Source organism: Lontra canadensis, unplaced genomic scaffold (assembly GCF_010015895.1).
Source record: "Lontra canadensis isolate GAN:19392208 unplaced genomic scaffold, GSC_riverotter_1.0 scaffold59, whole genome shotgun sequence".
In the NCBI taxonomy this organism is placed as follows: Eukaryota; Metazoa; Chordata; class Mammalia; order Carnivora; family Mustelidae; genus Lontra; species Lontra canadensis.
Window position 1 is genome coordinate 12,878,596 of NW_022631053.1, and position 25,343 is coordinate 12,903,938.

Sequence of the window (25,343 nt, forward strand, 5' to 3'; positions counted from 1 at the left end):
GCAAACAAACAGAGGCAATAGGTACATATTGCATGAATTATTTTGTAATTCCTTATTATTCATGGATAGTAAGCCTTAAAGGATTGGCCTATTGAGAATTCCACTCTGACACCAGCTGAGGGATACTACCCCCTCCCCCGAGGGATACTACCCCCCCAAACAACTTTCCAGCAAGTTTAGTGCACTGATTGCAGGAGTTGATATTAGCTGAACCATAAGTCAACATTTACATTCTCTTCCATTTGCTGAAACTCTTTGCTAGCCATTTTGAGTCTTTTGTGACTCTAGAGCAGCTTTCCTAAGCAGAAAAGGCTATCATCATACTGTCTGGAATGATCAATGCTGACTATCAAGAGAAAATAGGGGTCCTGTCAGAGTAAGTGCTGAGATGTAAGTGTGCTGTTGACTCTGTGTTTTATCATTCCCTGAAGAAAAAGGTATTGAAAACCTCCTACAGCCTCATCTGAATGGATTTTCAAGGGCTCAAATCCCTCATAATTTTTCCAACTGACAAACTCTGGTACATCCTGAGAGGAAAAAAAGCTCAAGTGAAGTGATAGACATGGAGGAAAGTCAAGAGCTTTGGGACCAACTATAGGAGTGATACCTGCAATACATACCTGTGTTTAGCTTATTCATCTTTTGTTGGTATTACCAATATACTCACATGCCAATTTTCTTTCCCTACCACTGGGCATAGTGTTTAATGAATGTTAAATTTACCACTAGTCTAAGTTACATAGAAAGGTGAGTAGTACATAAAAGGGTTATGATAAATTAGGTTGGGCAAGTGTTAATAATTGTACAGTTTTATTTATATAAATAATTTTATACAAGGCACGTTCAGAAATATATGTATAGGAAGAAAGATATGTGTGTGGCAGCAAAGTGGTAGAATATTTGAAGATGACAGTCATGGTGTTTTTGAACCTCAACTTCTCATTTTTGCTAACTCCCTCAATGTATATAAAATATAAGGAGAGAAGTGGGCTCAGGGGAGTAACCTTTAATTCACTTTTAGTCTTACCGAGTTTGTGTTATCCATAGAACATCTGGTTAGAGGTGTAAATTCAGAGTTATATCAATGTGTCTGTAACTCATAGAAGAGCTTGGGGTTGGAGACACAGATTGGAAATTCTCAGTGTATAATACATCTACTTGTGTCTAAAATCATCCAAGAAGCCTGAGTAATATGAGATGAATGGGATGTAACTTTGGAGAACTGAGATGTCAAGAATGGTGAAGGTGTCCACAAATGTAGGAGCACTAGTAAAAATGATGTCACAGAAACAGCAAGAAAAAATGTTTCAAGAAAGAAAGAGTGAAAATGGCATCAGACCCTACTTCAAGAATTATAAGGCCACTGGTGTTTTAAGAAGAGAAGTTTCATAGAATGAAAGGGATCATGTAACTGGCATAGAAAAGGGAAGAAAGAGAACAAAAACTTAGTTTCAATAAGCTTGGCTGTGAAGGGAAAGGATGAAACAGGATAATGTCCTCACAAGATGAAGAGTAGAAGAATATATTGGAAAGCCATGATGTGACTCAGTTTCCCCTTGAGGTATGGTATTCTTATGGCTATCAATAAAAACATATGCTCAATAATTGCTTGCAAAGTTGTATTTATTTTTCAGATCCAGTCAACAAGAGAACAAAATGCCTCATAATGAGAATTCACTTTTTGAGTGAGATACAAATGTTTAGTTATACTATTTAGTTGATCATTTTTGTTCATTTATAAAATAAATACCTAGCCTGTTCTACCCAGAAATGTTATAATAGTGTTAACTGACCGCTGGGGTTACAGATTGTTGGCATATGTCTGAGCAAGAACAGGTTGTGACGTGCCTGTATCTGTAAGGTATTGTACTGCCATCAGGACAGCTAAGAACAACTTCTCGGAACTCATAGTTATCTTCTCGGCAGCAAAGGCATGAATTTGTCAACTTAAAGAGTGTATAATTGTACCTAAAGAAAAAGAAAATTCAGCAATAAATATTTTTGGGGATATCTTCTGAGGCAAATTGACATCAATGCTCAAATTATAATTGTCAAAGTGATTTAATAATCCTTCCAACCAATTTATTCTTTTCCTATACCTTGCATTTCCCCCTCATCATGAACTTCTGATGTGAATCAGTGATATTAGCATGTAAGACCAAAAGAAATAAATCCAAAATGGAAATGTATAAGGTCATAATTAGAGCATTATGGCGCAGATATATAAACAGATTTTTAAATATACTTCATGCCAAATTATTATTCTCTATATATTAACCTGTACATGAAAGTATCCATGAAGGAAAAAAAAAATATATATATAATGTCTAACATGCAAGTGATGGTTTAGAAACACATTTTCAAACAAGAGTACTTGCTCAAGTACTTTGAGTAATCACTGTGTAAAAATAAATACATTTGTCATGAACATATTATGTTTGATTTCTTTAGAAAACTGCTTTAAAATAATTCATGGCTATTGAAAATGTTTATTTCTCAGATCTTAATGTTTCAGATATTTGTTTTATCAGGTCTTGATCATTAGCTGTCATGTAAAAAATGTTCCATATAATGTTTTAAAAGCTTAATTTCCTCCATAATGTTACAAAATTAATGCATAGCACACATTCAGATAAAAACTTACCAGACAGTCTGCTTGCATTCCCCTACACACCTTGCCATCTCGACTCTTTTCTGGCAACCATTGTACTTAATAGTCACATTCACAGGTGAAGATCTACAATTAGTCTTACCTAAAACAAAATGGACAATAGAATCACAAATGAGGTTTAACATTAACAATTGCTAAGTCTCAGTTTTCTTAACCTTAAGTAGAGAATAACAACAAAAAATACTTCACAGCATTGTTGAAGGGATTAACTTCCTCGGAACCTAGCCCAAGGTACCTGGCTAATATTCAATAATTGTCTTTAATAAATGTTATATTTTTATTATTGTTATCATTACTATCATAGAAGAAGGAGGAGGGAGGGGACAAGGAGAAAGGAGGAGGAAAGAGGAGGGAGGGAAGGGAAGATGAAGGGAATGGATTGTTTTTGACATCCATTTCTACTTTTTGATTATCCTTATGATCTAATATATCAATTTACAACACAACCTGGTGATATTAGGAGAGCAAACTACATTTTTTTCCTGAAAATTAAATTTCTCTCTTATAAGCATCATTGTTTTTAACTGGGAAGAATGTTTCAACCAACATGAAAAAGAAACTACATTATGTACAAGTATCAATTATTAGTTTAAACATATAAGTTAGATTACCTGTTATGTTAAAAACACAGGAGACTTTCTATTAATGATCTGCCATTTTGTTTTAAACAAACAGTAAATTTTTGTCAACAGTTGACATTTCCTCTACATGTGGAGCTTAAAGCTACTTACATGTATAGCAACATTTTTTTGAATCATAGACTCGGTCTTCCTATAGGGGCAAGAGAAATAGAAAAAAGACTTAAAAAGTCTGTATTTTTGTATAAATAATATAACATTTCTTAACTTAGTGGAATAACATTACAAAGGGGAAAAGGGAACAGATAAACATGATCTCAGATCCAGGAAGCATAGATGAAAGAGCATAGTAATAAAAATGAGTCTGAATATTTACCCTGAAATTTTATAATAGTGAGTAGAAAGGGAAAAAAGCATTTAAATTCTTCTTCAAAATAACACACAAAGGGTAAAAAAAATTTCCCTCCCTTATTTTAATTGAATAATACCTTAATAATGATATTACTACTGAACACTGTAAGTTTCTCATAGGCAGGACTTTTATCTTACACATTATTATACTCTTATACCTATCAATGTCTCAAAGTAAAAACTCAATAAATCCAGTGTTGGATTTAAGCTGAAATCAAACTTTAAGCTATATTATCAATTATATCTTTAGAAAGAAAAATTAGCTAAGATTGAACCATAAATTGGGAGCATTTATTATTAAGTAATTAATTAATTTAAAACTTAAGATTAAAACTTAGCATATTAAGGGGAAGGTAAAAATGAAGACTGTGTCACAAAGAAAGTTCTGAACAGTAAATTTACATGTGATTTTATGAAAAATTTACATTTTTACAGAAAATGATTAACCAGAATCCATAAGCCTGAAAAAAACAAAGATTTTTTTTTTTGGTTTGTTTAAAAATGGTAAAATGCTTTCCAATGCAACTTACTTCTAGAATAGCACTAAATTAAGTTTTATAGAGCCTGCAAATATAACTTTGATATGAAAAATATACTTGGCAATAAAAGGTGCGAAACATAGCTGGAATGGAATCCACAAGGAATTTATGTCTGTTGGCCAGATACGTACTTTTCCAAATGAGAAAGAAGACAGCTTGTTTATAAGAAGTGGATGTTGTTGATCATTACTTAAGAGGATGACTTACTTCTGGACACCAAGTCTGCTTTGGGCAGTCTTGGACCACTGCAACAAAACCAGTGTTGTGGCAGGAGTAGGAGATGCATGGGTTGCTGGGATCATCAAATGAAGCACCAATCTGGGAAGCAGGGAGGAAACAGAGAACAATTGATTATTCACCTGGATTTCTTTTTGAGGTTGAAAATAAAATCTGTTAAAAACAATTCATGTTTAATGAATTTCCAGAGACACTTTCGGTCATTAATTAATATCTAAGAAAAAGTGTACTGAAAGACTCCAACTTCCATGAATAAACCAGTGTGCCTCCTTGAGAGCACAGAAGGTGTCAGGATTCTCGATCCCTAAATGAAGATCCACATCTACCCAGTTACTCTATTTTTCAAATATTTTCAAGAAAGGTTATTTTATGGTGAGCAGTTAACCAATTATTATGCTACAAGTTTGAGGGAAAACAAGAAATCTAAGTAGGAAAAAATTGTACAAAATAGTTTTATCAGATTACCACAAATGACAATTCCACAAGACATCCTACTTCTGCCTCAGCTTGTGTTCCTACTTCTGCTTGTGTTCCTATATTTGTAAAGTTCTCTGGATTGCTTTAAAAATAATTTATGTTCAGAATTCAAACTCCAGTTTGGGAAACTGTATTTCAAATGGCAAAATCAACTTTCTGGTAAACTGGAATTTTGTTATTTCAACTATTTTGCATATAAATGTTTAGAGGTAAAACTTTCCTTTTGTTCTTTAAACATCATCATATTTTATGTTTAAAAACTGGCATAGTTTCTCAAGTCACTATCATCTTTGGAAAATAAAAATTAAGCAACCCAGAGAGGAATTTGAGTGCGATAAGTTATTGAGCTAAAACTCTAATGGGCTCTGTTTTATATATTTCTTAACATACTTCATAGTTTTTTTTATTTTAAACTTTTTAAATATTCAGTATCACCAGTTCAAATGTATTATCAATTTGAGAACTATCTGGGTTTTATGACTTCTTGGTACTTTTTCTAAAAAGTTAAATTACTTTCCAGAATGCCAAATCAGACATCAAAATCCAGCTCTGAATATACATGTTAGTATATTCACATAATAGGGTTCCAGTCTCTGGGGGTTTTTCATTTGATCTCTGACAGTTTGGCCATCTGATCTTTCTGGTTATAATTATAGTTTAACTCTGTTCATTGATTTAAATGTCACAGAGGGTGCCTTCTCCATCTGGTCAGACCCCTGGGAAATTTTATTCAGAAGTTAGGTAGTTAATGATCAAGTATATTTTCCCCCTTTGAACTGAGTCTTATATGTAACTGAGTGTTACACTTAATGCTCCTTTTGAAATGAATATAGGGGAAAAAAATGAACAGATTCTGCTCTACCATTACCCATAGATTTTCCATACTATAAGCTGAAAGAGCCTGCCATTCATTCATAATTATGTAAATAAAATATTTTAAAATTAAAAATAGCCTTACCTCATAATCGATACTGTTAAACAAACATGTTCTTGGTTCTGAAAAATAAATACATCATTTTTTCTTAAAATAAACATAATTCTGTTTTTTTAATAAACCAGAAACTGTATATGGGATCATATTTATCAACTAGTTAAAATGTTTCTTCCCACAACACCATCATCTCCTTTTAATCTACTGATTATATTCATAACTGTTAATTCTGGGTTTCCTCCACTCCAGAGATAGGGAGGTTTAAGAGGGCAAGTATGATTCTGTTTTATCGATCACACCTATCTAGCATAGAGTTGACATGTATTAGAAGCTTAGTAAATATTTCTTGAACACATAAATAAGTAAATAACTCTTCAATTCAAATAATGTATTGTGGATACACACCACAGTATCCAATTTCACAGCAGGTGTCGTTATCTTGGAACTTTACAAGTCTCTCTCCAGTTTTGCATGTGGGTGCAGAAGGGCACTCCTTGAGGCTACAGTCCACAGTATTTGCATCAGTACAGGTGCACGTGTAACAATTGGCAGTCCATTCCTCTCCAGGCTACAGAAACAAACCAAGTTTAGACTTCTGTTCAAATATAGGAATGACAGCAAATTTGGATTAAAGTAGAGAAAAACTGTACTTACAGATTTCTTTTCTCCCAGTGGACCATGACAAACTGTTAACATGAGATGGTAAATGCTAATTAAATTTGGCAAAACAGAACCATCTGTTATATGTAGATAACCACCAGGATGCCAATACTGTAACTAGAACTAGGGTTTCAGAAACAGAATTATGGAGAATTGTATGGTACCGTAAAGGGGATAAATCACATCCATTTACTTGAGTAAATTGTCTCTAATGAGTATAGGTCTATTTCCTATTTTACAATTCCAGCATAGGATAAATATTAATTTCTGCTGGCAGTGGTCAATAAATCTTATGACTACTGTTTTGCTTACTTTTTTTGAGTCTCACTTCTACCACCATAATCCTACAAGTCACTAAGACTTTGTAATTGTAAGGCCCTTATTATAAGGCCCTTTATCAGTTTTTCAACTTCCCTACAATTGCTAACACATTTAACTCTCAGGTTCTTGGAAATGTTCTCCTTCCTTCAGATTCAACACTCTGAAACTCCTTTCTTTACTAGCAGCTTTTTCTCTTTCCTCTCATTGCCTCTACCCTTTCTCTGGCACTTTCTACCATCTCCAGTGTCCACTATAATGTTAAGTGGATAACTCTCGAATTCATAGCTCCAGGCCAGACACCTCTTGTAAAATATGGAGCCAGGATTCCCTCAGCCTAATAGTATCACAGCAGATCTATGAGACCCTCACACTCAATATGCACAAAACAGATTATATCACCTTGCCCCTGAAACCAGTCTCTCATCTGAACTGGCTTCCTCCTGTTGAGAACCAAATTATCCTTTCAATTATTTGAGTTTAAAGTTTAGGATTCATTTTGATTCCTTCCATTCAATCACTTGGTATCCAATCGACCACAAAATCCTATATTTTCTCTTTTTTTAGCATTTTATTTTATTTCTTTCCAGTGTTTCAGAATTCATTGTTTATGCACTACATTCAGTGCTCCATGCATACGTGCCCTCCTTAATACCCACCACCAGACTCATCCAACCCCTCACCCCACCCCCCCAAAACCCTCAGTTTGTTTCTCAGAGTCCACAGTCTCTCATGGTTTGTCTCCCCCTCCATTTTCCCCCAACTCTTCACTTCAACACCTTCCTTTCCTGGTTATACTACAATGCTACCACAGGACTTTGTTATTTTTAAGCTAGCATACTTGGGTTTTTCCAGAAAACTCTGACTCACACTTCTTCCTGATCCAATCAATACCATAGTTAGAATAATTTTTCTAAGGCCTAATTTTCATCTCAGCACTACCTTGGTTAAAAACTTTTTAAAAAAAGTACTTATTTTTTTTATTTGAGAGAGAAAGAGAGAGCACAGGTGAGTGGAAGAGGGAGAGAATCTTCAAGCAGTTTCCCTGCTAAGCATGGGGCCCAACTTGGGACTTGATTTTCACAACCCATGAGATCCTGGCCTGAGATTAAAACAAGACACTTAACCAGCTGAGTCCCCCAGGCATCCCTTGGCTAGAAACTTCTGATGGCCCCTTAGAGACTTATAAAACAAATACTTTCTTTCAGCATTCTAACTTCTGAGGTCTGCCGCAGTGTGACACCAAACTCCTTTCTCAACTTAGTCTCACTTCTCTCATTTACATACCCTGGACTAGTCTACACATTGTTCTCAAATTCCAGTTTTATACTGAAATACCTAAGGACTCCTCCAAAGTACACAATACATGTAACACATATGTGACACTTAAAATGTGCTCTCTATATAATACATATTTCACACTTTTCAAAGCTGTGATCACCAAGACAGCATGGTACTGGCACAAAAACAGACACACAGACCAGTGGAACAGAGTAGAGTCCAGATATGGACCTGCAACTCTATGGTCAAATAATCTTCAACAAAGCAGGAAAAAATATCCAGTAAAAAAAAAGACAGTCTCTTCAATAAATGGTGCTGGGAAAATTGGACAGCTAAGCATAGAAGAATGAAACTTGACCATTCTCTTACACCATACATAAAGATAAACTCGAAATGGATGAAAGACCTCAATGTGAGACAGGAATCTATCAAAATCCTGGAGGAGAACATGGGCAGTAACCTCTTCAAATTTGGTCACATCAACTTCTTTCAAGACATGTCTCCAAAGGCAAAGGAAACAAAAGTGGAAATGAACTTTTGGGACTTCATCAAGATCAAAAGCATCTGCACAGCAAAGGAAACAATCAACAGAACAAAGAGGCAACCCAAGGAATGGGAGGAGATTTTCATAAAGGATACTACAGACAAAGGGCTGATATCCAAGATCTATAAAGAACTCCTCAAACTCAACACTCAAAAAACAGATAACCACATCAAAAAATGGGCAGAAGACATGAACAGAAACTTCTCCAAAGATGACATACAAATGGCTAACAGACACATGAAAAAATGTTCATCATCATTAGCCATCAGGGAAATTCAAATCAAAACCACATTGAGATACCACCTTACACCAGAATGGCCAAAATTAACAAGACAGTAAACAACAAGTGTTGGAGAGGATGTGGAGAAAGGGGAACCCTCTTACATGGTTGGTGGGAATGCAAGTTGGTGCAGTCACTTTGGAAAACAGTATGGAGATTCCTTAAGAAATTAAAAATAGAGCTACCCTATATTTGGTCTGCAAGGAGAACAGTGAATGATTGAATTTCAAGTGGAAGTATTATTACCTGGAGGTGGTAGATGTGATGGTGGACATCCTGTGTAAAAACAGATACCACATGTTAGCCTCTAAAGTTACAGAATTTGTTTGGGGATAAAATTTGTAATAACTGAAAATAATTGGCTATATCACTAGTCTTACAAACAGACTTATTCTTGTCTACCTTCCCTTTCTGCTCTCATGGCATTTCAAATTCTACCATTAGAGAATATTCCCCTTGAAGCTCAAATTTTAATGGGAGGGGAATATGGGAATCTAAAGGAGAAAGGAGAAAACATTAAGGTAAACTTCTCTTCAATTTTTTTATTTGGCAGACACTGCCAATAAATAGGACAGTAAAATATATATTCAAAAAGGAAGAGGACAATTCAGATATAGGAAAATATAAGTATTATTACTTATCTAGTTTTAGTCCTTTATCTTTTTATCCTCTATCTATTTTCCTGAAATATTTCAATATTACTCCATCTCCACCTGAACCAAACGGTTTAAGCTGGTTATATGTTTCTTTTTAAGTCTTCACATAACACATATTTTGGTCAACTCAACAATTCACTCAAAATTTCAAATTCTACTTCCAAACTTCAAAAAAATCAAGTTAGTATTTTTATTCTACCTATCCAGCAAAAGGCCAGCCTAGAAGTAACAGAATGTTTAAGAGGAACTTAAAATTGTTACATGTTTAGGTAAAGGGGTCTCAACAACCAATAGGTACAAAAAAAGAGAAAGGAAATTAGTTAAAGATGTGGGAGTTTGGGGAATAAATGTCTCTCTCTACTGAATGATGCTAAACTAATCCCCAATTATAATGTTTAGCAGATTAGCAGAAGCCAACAACAGAAGAGAGAAATGACCTAACAGACATAGGTACACTAATCAGGAAGTTATATTGCCATCACTCACTTGTTTGCATTTTAGTTTCAGAGGTTTCCTTAACTTCTGTGGAAGCAGTGACTGCTAAGGAAATAACAAAAGTGGTGATTGGAGAAGCTAGAGTTTGACTTCTGATAAACTTCTCTGTCTTCTGAAATGCCACCAAACAAAGTTATTTATTATGATTTGACTTGCCTGTGGTAGAAATTCCAGAAGCAGTGGTTGTTTCAAATGCTTCCCTGGAGGTACCTAAAATGAAGAGAAGAAAAGCAATGAACTTTTTCTGCTTTCAGAAGAAAAGGTCCTAAGACATCTCCACACGGACCAAGAGTCTCAGAGACCTGCAATGTACTAATGCATCTACTAGTGTTAGTGCATGCTCCTGTGACTGAAACATAAGAGGTCTATTTTAGCAATCCCCCTGCTGACAGAAATGAATTGAATATTTTTCCTGACCCCAGTAAATTTCTCACTTATAGGTCACTTTCTTTAAATGATACAAACATTTTTCACAACAAATTCTTTTACTTCTTATAACTTGGTTTCCTGGTTCTCCTGTATTCGTTTTTTTCCCTCTTGTATTAGTTTTTAGGAGAGTTACAATACAATTAAAAAAATTAGAAAACATTTGTATTGATCAAGATGTCCAAAAGTCAGCTTGACTAAATTTTAGACAGGTTTCTTCCTGATCATAGGACCCTGGACTCTCTTTTCTTAGCCCATTTACTTAAAAAACAAATTGCAGTTGTAAATTCTTTATCTCCCCTTTTGAGATACAATTCTTCTCTCAGTCTCTGGATAGTTTCACAACCCAAGAATGTCTTCTTCAAAGGCCTGCTTCCAAGGTCTGTCTCCACGAAATATAGTCATTGAGAATAACAGTAACCCTATCTCTCTGTCTCTGTGGAAGCTGGAGGCTAACTTCATTCGTTCTTCATCATAAGTTTAGGTGAATTTTTTGTCTGGGTTTCTTCCACTGGAGAATCAAAGAGTTAACTCACTGGAAATAGATCACGTGAATGACTATAATACAGACATTTTCTCATTTACTAATCAGATTCTAGATGATTCTGGTTGTTTCTAGATTCTAGATAATCTAATTGTTTCTGATTCTCTAGCTGATGAGCCAATTGTCCCTGTCACTCCAGCTAAACCTAAAATAGATTGTCCTGTTGTTCCTGATCCTTCATGGAATGGTCTTGTGATCCCTGATCCTCCAGCTGCCTGTCCTGTTGTCCCTGCTTCATTGGAAGATCATCTACTTGTCTGTGATCCTTCTATGGATGGTCTGGTGGTCCCTGAACTTACAACAGAGTTTTCAATTGTTTCTGATTTTCCAGCAAATGATCCGTTTGTCCCTGACCCTTTAGGAAAGACAGCCTTCTGATTTTCCAGCAAAGCATCCAGCTCTTGCTAACCAAGTGATGGTCCAGATATCTCTGTCAAGTCTGCTGATGGTACAAATGTTTCTCATTCTGCAACAGCTGGTCCAGTTGTCCATGATCCACCAGTTGATGGTCCACTTGTCCTTGATATACCAGATGATGATCTAGTTGTTCCTAATTCTTTAGCTGATGGTATCAGAATCTCCAGATTCTGATGGTATCAGAATCTCCAGATGATGATTCCATTGTCCCTGTCACTCCAGATGATGGTCCAGTTGTCCCTGAATCTAAAACAGATGGTCTAGTTGTCCCTGATTCTTCACATGGTGGGTGAGGTGTCCTTGAAACTAAAACTGATGATCCCATTCTTCCTGATCCTCCAATGGATGGTCCTGTGGTTCCTGAAACTCCAGCTGCTCATCCAGTTGTTCCTGCTTCATGTGATCTCGAGTGATTTCGAGTTGTCTGTAATCATCCTGTAGCTGTTTCAGTAGTCCCTAATGTTACAACAGAGGTTCTGTTGTTTTTTTTTTCTTTGATATTCCAGCTAATGTTCCAGTTGTTCCTGATGCTCCAGCTGATAGTGCAATGGTCCCTGACCCTCTAACTGCTCTTCCAGTTGTCTCCGGTCCTCTAGTTGATGGTCCACTTGACCCTGCCAACCCTGTCGATGGTGTAGACATTCCTTATCCTATAACAAATGGTGCAGTTTTTCCTTATTTTCAGCAGATGGTCCAGTTGTTCCTAACCAAGTGATGATCTAGATATCCATTTGAATCCTGCTGGTGCTACAGATGTTCCTGATTTTACAACAGATGTTCCAGTTGTCCCTGACCATCAAGTTGATGATCCAGTTGTCCTTGACATACTAGCTGATGATCTAGTTGTTCCTAATACTTTAGCTCTTGGTCCTGTCATCTCTGTGTCTCAGGTGATGGTCTAGTTGTCCCTGGCACTCCAGATGATGGTCTGTTTGTCCCTGTACCTATGACATATGTTCTAGTTGTTTGTAATCCTTCAAATGATGGTCAAGTTTTCCCTGAACCCAGAACAGACAGTCCTGTTGTTCATGATCATTCAGTCAATAGTCCTGTAGTCCCTGATTCCCCAGCTGCTTGTCTAGTGTCTCTGTGCTTTTTCAGTCCAGTTGTCTGCAATCTTCCTATGGATGGTCCCATAGTCCCTGACTTTTCAACAGAACTTTCAGTTGTTTCTGGTACTCCAGCAAATAATCCTGTTGCCCCTAATCCATAAACTAATGGTCCAGTTTTGATAATCCAAGTTATGGTCCAGTTTTTCCTGCCAAACCTATTGGTGGTACACATGTTCCTGAGCCTACACAATAGGTCCAGTCATCTCTGACTCTTTAGCTGGTGATCTAGTTGTTGTTGAACCTGCTGATGATGGTCCTGTTTTCCCTGTCACTACAGATGATAGCACAGTTATCCCCAATCCTTCAGCTGATGTTCCAGTTATCCCTGATCTTCCCTCTGATGGTCCAGTTTTTACTGTTTATTCAACAGAATTTCCAGTTGTCCTTGCCAAAACAAGTAGTAAAAATTCTTGTCATATTTTAAAGCTGTCATGTGTTTGTTTTTGTTGTTGTTGTTTTTGTTGTTGTTGTTGTTAACCTAGGGGCTCATGCTGCCTTTCCCCTCCACTATAGCTTTCAAGCCTCTTCATGGGCACCAGTATATTTCATACTTTTTATTCTACGGTGTAACTTACTCCTGGTTATGCTTTCAGCAATTCTTTATTGACTATCTTGTATGTTGTGTATGCTCCCAGCAACATGTAAGTATTACTCATTTTATCATCCGAACAACCCTACGGCATATATAGTACAACTTTCCCTTTTGATAGAGTAGAACCTGAAGTAGTGTTTCAATGCTGTAGCTAGTAATTAGATAGTTCTTTGTTCCCATAGATCATTCTAGTTGGATGTGAGAGATATGCAGACATATAAATGATATTACTATCCAACCAAATTCACACAAAGAAAATTGTGAGAGCACTAATACAAAGTAAGGTGCTATTGAGCAACTGGGATTCTATTTTAGACTATTTGGCCAGCAAAGACCTCTCTGAAAAAATGTCTTTTATTTTGAGATCGGAGAGAAGCAGAAACCTATGTGAAACTCCAGGGAAATAGCATTCCAGACAGTGTGAACAGCCAGTGCAAAAGCCATAAGACTGAAATGAATTATATGAGGTAGAGAAGCAGAACTAGAAGGTGAATGTATTTAGATCATTGGAGGTTACAGGGAGGACATTAGAAGTTAAGGACAAATATATAGGATTGTTCAAGTTATTGTGTATATGGTGACAGAAGTTGGACTTTTCCTAAATGCAATGGAATATAATTTTGTGCAAGGGAATGATATATTTGTATATATTTAAAAACCCTCTTACTACTCTATAGAGAATATATGGAAAAGAGTGTACAATAGGAGTAGGAAGATTAGTTTGAGGTGATTTCAGTAATCAAGACTATTCATGAATGCTCTGGGCTAGAGTGGTGATAAAGGAGTTTGAGAACAGAGGATGGGTTTAAAATATGTTTTATAAGTAGTATTAGCAACCTTTGTTTTTACATGTGGGGTGCAAAATAAAAAGAAGAAAGGCATCAAGGGTAATTGTAATTTGTGTGTGTGTGTGTGTGTGTGTGTGTGTGTGTGTAAACAGTGTCAGTGATGGCACCATTTATTGATATGGGAAAGAACAGGGATATGGGATTGATATGGGATATGAAAATAAATAAGAATTGGTTTATGAAAATAAATAAGATATGAAAATAAATAAGAATTTGGTTTAGGTCATGTCAATTCTGGAACGCCTATTAGATATCTAAATAGAAATGTCAAGTTAGCAACTGAGCATGAATCTAGACTTCCAGAGAAATCAAGATTAGAAACATATATTTGGAAATTTGCATCTAAGATGTCTTTAAAAATTTCCTATACTTGAATTACTTCCTACAGATTATGCAACTACCCCCATTAGGCCTGTCTTGTTTCTGACTACCAGAAGTTTCTCTATGAGCTCAGTTTAAGGGCAAATCCCATCATCCAATTCATGCTCTTGCATTTTTGTACATACTAGTTTGCTAGTACTCTGCCTCTGAAACCTCAAGTTTATTTTCTTTCTTTTTTAAAGAAAAGATTTTATGTATTTATTTGAGAGAGAGAATGAGAGAGGGAGCATGAGCAGGGTGAGGGGCAGAGAGAGATAGAGAGAGAGAGAGGGAGAAGCAGACTCTCCAATGAGCAGGGAGTCCTGTACATGGCTCCATCCCAGGAACCCAGGACCATGATCTGAGCTGAAGGCAGATGTTTAATCGACTGAGCCACCCAGGCAGCCCATGAAACTTCAAGATTATTTTCATTCAAGTAACTTTGAATTGCTATTTTATTTGAAGTCTTGAAACAATCCCACCTTACCTCATATCCTGTCATCCATTAACACTAAGTAAAGAATAAATTTTGGTTTCCTCTATCATCTTTGGCATTCTAAAACCATGTTGGGCATTGTATCTTTTATTCTAAGCTCTTACTTCTTCCACTCCGTATCACAATTATTTCTACTCTGTCCTGTACAATCCACATGCAATGATCTAAAAAATCTCTTCTATATGCTTAATTATTTTAAAAAATTCTTCTACCTCCTCCTGGCCTTAGTCCAATGTGACCAATTTTATAACAAATTGGCATCACCCAGAATGCTCTTGTTCTGAGATCCTATTATCAAGAATTCCTCCAAGAGAACAGATGAGGATGGAAATCTTAGATTTGAGGGACATGGATCTACATAATAGTGTGTGTGTGTGTGTGTGTGTGTGTGTGTGTGGTGCCTGTTTCTAGCAAAGCTTCACTATTTGGGTATAGCAGCAAATAGCCTATTCCCTCCCAAATCTTTAATCCTCCTGGAAGGTTCTCTGTCATATAGTCTATTGTTTTTATCTCATTAATAAAAAAGCCTCTGAATCCGTTACTATATTGCAAACTCTTATTCATTTTTTTTTACATATTCATCAGAATGTCCACCAGATATTATCAAGTCAAGCACTGAGCCAGGCACTAAAAACACAAACGTAAACCAAAATATGCAAGGTGAAAAGACCTTCTTTCTCTAGATTTACAGAAATCCACCATGTTGATGGCCTGTCTCATAATCAAGAATGACTGGATGAAGAATCAGCCATCCAGGCCCTGTTTTAGCCCCAAAACATACTCATCCTATGACTAAAGTAAACACATTGATTTTTTATTTACAAAATGTGAATAATAAAATAAAATTAAATAAAACAATAATTGACAGTGCATTAGTCATGTACTGTCAATTGCACAGGGTAGTTATATGATTCAAATAAGTAAATATATGTAAAAACATTTTGTTCATTTTATACTTAGTATACTTTTTCTGATTATAATTTTTACTTTTGTAAAAACAGATTAAGATAACTTTACAAATGATATTATATGATGGTAAATGACTATCTCATGTTTTTATTTCATTAATCAAGTTTTACTCAATATATCCAGTAAAAACTCAAGCATAAAAACAGTATGATTTTGTCTTACCAATTACATTTTTCATGTACTTTTCTATTTGCCTATTTCATGAGAAATATTTACCAATCCCCTTTCTTATTCTCTTTCTTTTTTCCTCTCTGTTCCATATCTTTAGTCCTATGAAACAAGTTAAGTATTAAGAGACAAAAATGTTATTTACTAAGGGGTGTCTATAGCCATTTCATAGGGCATACACTCATTGCATATTTCCTCATCAGGTGGGTTTTGAACAAATGAGGTAAGTATAGTCATGTCCTATTTGCAAGTCAAGAAAAGAAGAATTTTTTAAACCAATGTGCAGAAATTTTAGGGAGAAAATTATTTTCTGAATTTTTAGACAATTCAGAAGGCCATGTTACTGATTATTCTCAGAAATGTGGAAACTGTTCATCAAAGTTCAGATCACTTTGCTGTTCAATAAGGAACTTATAAAGAAATATGTTACTATTTTAAATTATGACATTTTCTTATACTAAACCATGAAATTCTCCAAATACTAAAGGCAGTCGTTTTTGTGAAAGATTGCAAAAAGAAAAATTCCAACTTGACTTTAAATATACTTGTTGAAGTCTAATAACTGTTTAATATCCAGAAGCCTATTATCTAAAAAGGAAAATAATTTGTTGAATTATCAAATATTTCTACTAGAGGAAAATCATATTATCAATCAATAAAATGCAAAAATAGCTAACATACCATTTTGTGATTATTTAGTACTTTCAATTTATATGTTGTCTAAGTGATTTTGTGTAGAGCAATGCAAACCTTAGATAGATGAATAAATGTAACTAACTGGATGAGCAAATGCCCCTAACTCAAAAACAACATTTAAGGACCAAATATAAGATGAAATGTTAGTCACTATTACTTTTTTACTTAACTCAGTTATGGTTATATCAAGTAATATTCTAGTGATTTCTATATTGGTCATATAAGAATGCCAGATTCAAAATGTGGCATTAGTCTTATTTAGTAATGGAGAACACCTGAATTGTCAGATCATTGTCATTATCTGGAAATCATGTGTTGCACTGATCACCTAATAGTGCATAAATAATGAATAACAAAGAATTTAATGTCAATCTAATTGATTCACATAATATTCACAAATTGTAGTGCTATTTTTAACCAAGAAGGATTTCCAAGTAAATAAATATTCTAATGAATATCTTTTATAAGCCTGTTTCTACACCAACAGATTTTTTTTTTTTTTGTGACTTCTTGTGTTTAGCTAATGTCACCTGATTTATCTGAAGAGCTTGTAGTACCACCTCTGGGTGAAACAGGTCTAGTTTCATCTCCACTAGTTGCACCACCAGATGTTCCAGATCTACCTGCTATTAAGGAAAAAGATGGTAAAGGCTAATTCCCAGAATTTCTTAAGTTAGGAGATAACTAATTCTGACTGAAATTAAATTCTAATAAAAAATTACAAAAATTTCCATTTTTCTGTATCAATAATACTACCCTTTATACATTTCCAAAGATGTACTTTGACATACATTTATTTATTATTTTATTGAACCCTTTATACATTTCCAAAGATGTACTTTGACATACATTTATTTATTATTTTATTGAAGTTTCATAGATTACATTTCCCATTTTTTATTGATAAGAAAACTGAAATTACAGAAGTTGAGGGATACATTTACTTAATTGCATGATACTGGTTTTAGGAAAAATATTTACATATGGACATTGCTTGGGCAGGTAGTTTATTTGGGGAATTTTTTCCCCCATCAGAAATGGTTATTGAACATTTATCAAATGTCTTTTAGGCTTTATTTTATGTAGATAATTAGTTGCTTTTATTTCTCTTAGATCTGTTAGTATGAACTGTATTAATGGATTTCCCAATTTTTAAAACACTTTTACTAAAAATTAATAGGAATTATTATTAAACTTTATGTTGTGTGCTTTTGATTTCCAATTTCAGCCATTTGTTGTTTATATGCAAACTCTTAAATTGCTACTTTTTTGGGCTTTTCACTTTTTTTCTCTCTTGATAAGCTATATTTTACAGTAACATTTTTTATATAATCCCTTTAGCATCCTCCCAATTTTCTTTTCAGGTAGTATCTACTGGTTCTCCCTTAATAAAGAATAATAATTACTAATATTATTTCTTCTTTCCTTCTCCTTCTCTTGTTCTGTATTTTCCAATTTAAATGCCATTTTCTTTCTTGATATTATTTGTTTTTACCACTTTAATAAATTTGAGCTACTCTTGTATGGTTCATGAGCTTTAAATAATTTGTTTGACTACTATCTAATTAATAAGATTATTACATCTTCCTTCTTTTTGCTGATGTAGAATATATATTGGGGTTTGGAGTCAACAGCCAAGAAAGAATTCTTGAGATGTCTTTGGTGCAAAAAGTTGGTTTTATTAAAGCATGGGGACGGACCCATGAGTAGAAAGAGCTGCACTGGGGTCATAAAGAGTGGTCCCTTACATACTTTCAAGTTGGGAGGGGGTTAGGATAGCTTAAGTCTCTAAGGAATTTGGGAACAGGATTCAAGGGCCTTGAGGGAGGTAGCTATTGTTGGGAAAAAGTCATTCATTACTGTCTAATAAAACCTTAATCATGAGACCCTTTGATATATATCGGTGGGTCATATACTTGGCAGATGATTGCCAACACTATCGGGGGTAAAGATAAAGGAAGCTTCCAAAGGAATTTGTATACATTAAACTAGAGTTTCAGGATCCTGGGAGTAGGGCTAAGATTGCCCTTGCATTTAACAAACTACTAACACTCAGGCAGCTGAGTTCCTAGAAGAATGGCACTCTGCCTGTTTCAAGGACTTGTCAATGGGCTGTTAAGTAGTAAGGAAATTTAATTTTTCTCTTGCCTTTATTTCCAACATATTCCCCATTTATCTATTTATTACTATGATATTTTTAGTTGGTCAAATATGAAATATTTATGAAGTTCTTTTCCACTTTTCTTTCAACTTTTGTTCCAGTTTTGGAGCTAGAGTTAAAAATTGTGCTATAATCATTTCAGTCATTTTCAAAGCATCTCTTTGTTGTTTAACATTCATCCTCTAGTAATTTTATTATGAAGGGCTCATGGGTACATAATTCCCAGAATTCCTTCATGTTTTCAACTATTTGCCTAGAGCTTGATACCTGAATTACATTTAGCTGCACTAACAACGCTTAGCCCACATTTTCCTTCTTTGAGTTTCTTAATGCTACTCTGTCTTGACAAGTCTGATACCAACCTGATTTTCTTTTTTTTTTTTTTAAGATTTATTTATTTATTTGACAGTGAGAGAGAGACAGCAAGAGAAGGAACACAAGCAGGGGGAGTGGGAGAGGGAGAAGCAGGCTTCCTGCTGAGCAGGAAGCCTGATGTGGGGCTCGATTCCAGGACCCTGGGATCATGACCTGAGCCGAAGGCAGGCGCTTAATGACTAAGCCACCCAGACATCCCTGATTTTCTTTCTTTTTGAATTACTTTCTCTTTTTGCCTCAAGGTCCAGAGAATGTATCATTCAAGTCTAACAGATTTCCTTTTCTTTTTCTGTTTCTTTTTCAAGTCTAACAGTTTTCTAAATTAACTCACCAAAATGACTGTTAAAGATTTAAGCTTCCAGGTATATATCATAGGTCCCTTCAACATAGAAATTTAGGATTTCTCTTTTAATTGTAGGAAACTTGTCCTGGTTTACAGTTTTAAAGATTTATTTATTTATTTATTTGACAGGGAGAGATCACAAGCAGGCAGAGAGAGAGGCAGAGAGAGAGGAGGAAGCAGGCTCCCTGCTGAGCAGACAGCCCGATGCGGGGCTCGATCCCAGGACTCCGAGATCATGACCTGAGCCGAAGGCAGCGGCTTAACCCACTGAGCCACCCAAGCGCCCCTGGTTTATAGTATTAAATGTTAGTTCTGTTTCATTGCTTTTGCTTCTCCAGAAACTGAAATAATCTATATGTTGGATATTTTTATCTGTTTCCTGTAATGATGCCTAACTCTGATCTACTTAAACTTTTTAAATGTCTGCAATATTTTTTTGGATCTTCTCAATTCTATCCTCTACAGCCCCTGCCATGCTTTCAGTCTCATATATTCTCTGCTGGGTAGATTGAAACTGGTTTGTATTTTTTAGATATTTTTTCTTTATTTTTTAATATTTCTCCTGAATTTTCATCAGTTCCAATTTGACATCTTCCTACTATTTATCTATTTGACACTAGTTTTTTTAATTTATAATTCTGATGTCTATAGCTGCAGTTTGTTTCTTATTTTAAATTCTTGTTAATGTTCTGTTTCCTTTATTTCATGACTAGATTTTGCTATTGCTGAGAACTGCTAAAAATATATACGTTATATCTATACATATAAGTATAAACTATGTATATATGTCAGTATATATACACATGTGTGTATATATATATACATATAAATGTATGCAATTATATACTTTCACGTCAGAAGGGGGTTAGGGATAGCTTAAGTCTCTAAGGAATTTTGGAACAATCTTTCTATAGATATTTGAATTTTACTTTTCTTTTTCATGTTTTTTGCATTGGATTTTCCTGGAACATAGAAGGAGATCCTATGGAGTGGGTATGAAGAGACTTTATTGTGACTCACCAGATTTTTCAGATCAAGGGCTTCCTTTTATGTTGTTCATGGTGAAAGCAAGCTTTTTTTTAAGAGGCATCTCTTTTTTGTCTGTCTTCTAACTCATACTTACTATCCTGTTTTCTTGAGGCCCTTGGCTTTGAAGATTTCTTTCTTTCTTTCTTCTTTCTTTCTTTCTTTTTTTTGACACCCAGGCTACAAAGATTCTTCCACCTTTCTGGTGTCTCTCCCTTGCCTCCAAGACAGTCAGTACTTTCACAGGGCTGCTTGACCTCATTCTGTGAACTTTCCTATCTTCTTTCTTTCAACTCCACATGAAAAAGGACTCTGAATTGCTGGGTCTCAGATCTTCTCTCAGCAGTCTTGTTCAGGGTAGAGCCCTTTCTCTCAAGGGGTAAACCCTAGTCGATGCTATGTTCTACCACTATTAAGTAACTCTCTATACTCCCCTCTCCTCTGGGAAGCCCTGACCTGAATCTCAGAGAACCACTCTGAGTCCCAGAGCCATCTTTCCCAATCTTTGGAGTCTCAGTGTGCTCTGTCCCTCTAAACTCCCAAGGTGTGGGCCCAGTGATATTACGTTTTGCAGAAGGAGGTATGTGTAGATTCTAATGTATGCAGCCACCATTTTCCTGCCCCGCCCCCACCTCCCAACTGGTTCCCCATTAAGCTTAAATGCTACCCAATTCTAAGATCATCAATGCAAATTAGAAATCAGGTTAGTACAGATCACACCCTGCTGAGGGTGGTATGATGGGACACAGCCAAAAAAATGAGGACAAACCTTATCTGATTTCTCAGGACTTGGGGTTCTAGTGCCTGTTTCCCCAGGGGTGCTACCACCTCCAGTCCCAGAGGTTGCTTCAGGCAAGACTCTAGGCATGGCTTAATCTTACAACAGAAACATAAGTTAGCTAATTAAAATATGAACTTGATCATCTTTGGAGGATGGCTTACAAAAACAAAAATTTAAATTAAGAGGCTTAATTCTTTCTGGTACAAATAAGGGGAGACTGCCCCTTTCTTTTTCTTAGACCATTTGCTTTGGAAAATTTGTCATTTCAGATGTTTTCTGTCTTTGAAATGTATGTATATCTTTCAAAAATCTGAATAGGCTTCTTTCCAGCTTAATGACCCAGGAGGGTCTTTCTCAAGGCCTTGGGAACTATCTTTTGGGAATGTAAACATCAAGGGAGATAGTACTCTTATCTCCCTCTAGGGACAAACCTTCATCCTTTATCAGGAGGATAAAACCCCATAAAACCAGTTAAGTAACCGTCACCCCAATTAACAGGTGAATTTAGGATAAGCTGTGTATAATAAATGGTGTTTTAAAGTTTTCTTATTTGAGAACCAGTAATTATTTTTCTTGAGAAAATGTATGTAAAGGTGGTCTGCTTGTAAGATTCCTGTCTTTACAATCTCTAAGTGAATTTAGCTCATAATTTGCATCACTTGCAAGTTTAATACTTATTCCATTGAAAACTGTTGTTTTTTTTTTTCCTCTACTGTCTTTGGGCCTGGGTATCTGGGTTGAGAGAAGATTTTGTTTTCAATTCTATGACCTTAACAACTGAAATATGACTGTTCTTTATCCCATAAAATTGAATATATCCTTAAAATTCCACTCAACTCACTCATGTTTTGAGGTTTTGCTCAAGTTAAAGTATAAAGATATAGTCATAGTGTACTGATCATACTATCACTTTATTTTCAAGATAGAATAATTCTATCTTGTTTTTAACTCTGACTAATCAGTTCCCTAATAGAATTTCCTTTTGGGTTCTCATTCCAAGCCTGTCATGGAACATTTCTTTGATTTTGATTCTTTTCTGCCATAATGGTATTTGCCTTTGCATATATATAAATATTAATTACTTTTGCTCAAAAATAAAATTCTAAGGGAACAAGTACATGACCATTCTGTTTTCTAGAGCACTCAGTATGATATTATTTACGTAACAGAGAGGTATTGATTAATTTTTGATCTCCAGTTTTGACATTACACAAATAATGATAATTAAATTCTTTAGGACACATTGTCTCTGTCACAATGTTAAGTAAAGAAATCACTTGTGGAGTATAAGGAATAACATGGAGGACATTAGGAGAAGGAAAGGAAAAGTTAATTGGGGGAAATCAGAGGGGGAGAAGAACCATGAGAGACTGTGGACTCTGAGAAACAAATTGAGGGTTTTGGAAGGGAGGGGGGTCAGGGGATGGGTGAGCCTGGTGGTGGGTAATAAGGAATGCATGTATTGCATGGAGCACCGCATGTGGTACATAAACGATGAAATCTTGGAACACTGAAAAAATTAAATTAAATTAAAAAAAAAAGAAAACTCATTTCCATTGCCTAGATTTATTTTGATTATGCTCTTTCAGTACCTGATGCAACAAAAGTGGTTTCGCCAGCAGCTACAAAAGTGGCTGCAAATCCCGTATCCGCTGCTCCTAATTGAAAAGAACATTGGCAATCAATTCACAAAATGATTGTCAGATTTAGTACATAATCACAAAAGACACCCTGTAAATTTAAAACCCAGAAAAAAAATCACATTCCAAATAGGACATACTTAATACTAACAAAGTGTTTCTTACTTATGTGAACTTCACAATTCAATGGCACCTTGCATTTATAACTGGCAATTCTAGTCTAAATAAATGGTTGTGATACAAATGATCAAACTATACCTGTTCAATAGTCATAAAATTAAAAAGCCATTGAAACTATAATCACTGCTAAACTGACTTAAATTTCTCATGAAAACTTGAATTCCCAGCTAAGTTCATGATGGAGCACTGTCAAAATAAGCAATCGAGCCTGCAGCTTGTAGCTGATTATCAAACTGGCCTGAAACCAATGAAAGGTGATCTAGTGGTCATGCCTTCACCAATTCCAGTGGTACTTCCACAGATTCCTGTATTTATAAACTGTGTACTGGGAGACCATATACATTAATATATATTTAATGCAGTAAAGTAGTAGATTTGAAGGAAAGATTGGAGAAAACAGCAAAATAAAGATCCACTAAAAACTGTCCATCATTTTTATGACATTCCCAATGATTCCTTGATATGTCAATAATACAAATGAAAAAAAAAAAACAAGGTTGTGATAAAAGATACTTCCTGTTTTGGCACTTATTTTAAATTTTGAAAAAGCTATATTCTCTCAATGACATTCTTAACACAGTCTTTGACAGGGTCTTATCTTAATGAGGCTCAAGTGGAATCACCCACAGTTAATCGACTACATTAAAAACTACACCAAAATGTACAGGGAGATTTGGAGCAGCAGAACACATTGCATTGCCCTCTCCTTTCAAAGAACTTTAAATACAATGGATCGTGGAAAAGCTTCATACATTGGGTCATGTCTGGCTTCAGCTCTCACTTGGAGCCAGACGGGCAAAGCATGACCCCATGCCCATCCAGAATCAGGCTCAGAAACCCAGAGGCAGGAATCTGGGGATTCTGAGCACACACTGCTCTGTTATCCATCACGTCTGTACAGAGGCTCAAGAAACCCTGCAGAGAAGAAGCACACACAAACCAGGACAGGGAGCCGCCCAGGAGGATGGGCACTACCAACTGATTAGGAAGCCCTCCCTCAGAAGCCACTGGCAGCTTCCCACACATCAGGAACAAGATGCTTCCCACCTTGGATTTCCATACCTGCTCTGTCTCCCAAGGTTGTGCCTGGGCCAGCTGAATCTCCACTTGTCTTCTCACTCCCTGTGGCTGTTGTGAAGCCCTCTGTTCCTTCTGGGGTCCCTGACACGACAACGGGGAAACGCTTTTACTGCTAGACAGGCAGGATTCTGCATAACCCTCTTCCCGGACGGGACAGAAGTCCGCATTCCCACACAACCGCAGCTCTCAAGGACTCCTAGGGTGTCTGCAGCTACATAGCTAGTATCAGTCTCACATCACACACAGCTCAGTCGTGAGTTCGCCCTGTGTCACGTTCAATGCCACCACATAGGTGCTAAGGGGCCCATCCTGACTTGTCTGATTTCCCTGCGCTTGGCGCTCCTGGGCTAGGTTCCATGGGCGTGCTGTGTTCTTTACCTCCTCTGGTGGCTGCGGGCGGGCTGCCGGTTCCTCCTGAAAACAGACAGCACACTCCACATTAACCTGGGCACAAATCAGTGCATTTGCTCTGACAGAAGGCCTCCCCGGCAGGCGCTAGTAGGGGTCCCACGGAACAGACGGGGCTCAGGGGCCTGCTCCACGTCACCCAGGTAGTGGGCAGCAGATCCAGGAGCCGAACCCTGCCAGCCTCACCCTGGACTTTCGACTCTCATGCTGTTCCTCAGGGCACGTGTGCTGAGGGAGCCAAGTTCTACGATTTCCCACCGGCCCAAGTGGGAGGCCCTCTTTGGGGGAAGGGCCGTCCACCTCCGGGAAGGACATCTGACACAGCAAACCCAAAGAAACCATCAGCTTTTCCTCAACAGAGGGTCCAATTGCTAGTCCCCTCGTAGCATAGCATGGAGCAGGAGCCAACGGTTCCGGGTGGCACTCCTTTGTGGACCAAACACTGAGGAGCCCTGCGCCAAGCCCCTGTCCCTACGACCGCCTGGCTGCCACAAGACCTAGCTGATGCCCTTGCCGTCGTGCCCCAGGAATGCTGGCCCCGATTTGTGAACATAGACACTAAATGCTCAGTCCCCTCGCCCTTCAGCAAATTCCCAACTCTCACTGGAAGCAGAACGCCTTGCGTGCATTGGGCCGCTGCAGA

The 25,343-nt window shown here is 36.5% G+C and overlaps 1 protein-coding gene across 1 annotated transcript; it reads right to left on the bottom strand.

The window, feature by feature from the left end:
* Positions 1-1,605: 1,605 nt before the first annotated feature.
* Positions 1,606-25,015, bottom strand: LOC116878779 (submaxillary mucin-like protein). The gene is made up of 13 exons (XM_032876522.1): positions 24,887-25,015; positions 24,535-24,706; positions 24,275-24,373; positions 10,235-10,288; positions 10,070-10,123; positions 9,174-9,203; positions 6,499-6,530; positions 6,250-6,412; positions 5,872-5,909; positions 4,407-4,517; positions 3,403-3,442; positions 2,645-2,753; positions 1,606-1,968 (listed from the first exon to the last, which is right to left on the bottom strand). Exons 1-13 carry the CDS (start codon positions 25,013-25,015, stop codon positions 1,785-1,787), a joined length of 1,215 nt encoding a protein of 404 aa, XP_032732413.1. The 3' UTR covers positions 1,606-1,784.
* Positions 25,016-25,343: the final 328 nt, after the last annotated feature.

What these genes read in the sequence shown, in the direction of transcription:
- LOC116878779 (XM_032876522.1), bottom strand. Translation starts at nt 25,015, where the DNA reads ATGTCCTTCCCGGAGGTGGACGGCCCTTCCCCCAAAGAGGGCCTCCCA. An exon ending in ATGAGAGTCGAAAGTCCAGG is followed by an intron (nt 24,707 to 24,886) that starts GTGAGGCTGGCA and finishes GTCTGTTTTCAG; the next exon opens with GAGGAACCGGCAGCCCGCCC. An exon ending in TGAAACTAAAATGCAAACAA is followed by an intron (nt 9,204 to 10,069) that starts GTGAGTGATGGC and finishes GTTTTTACACAG; the next exon opens with GATGTCCACCATCACATCTA.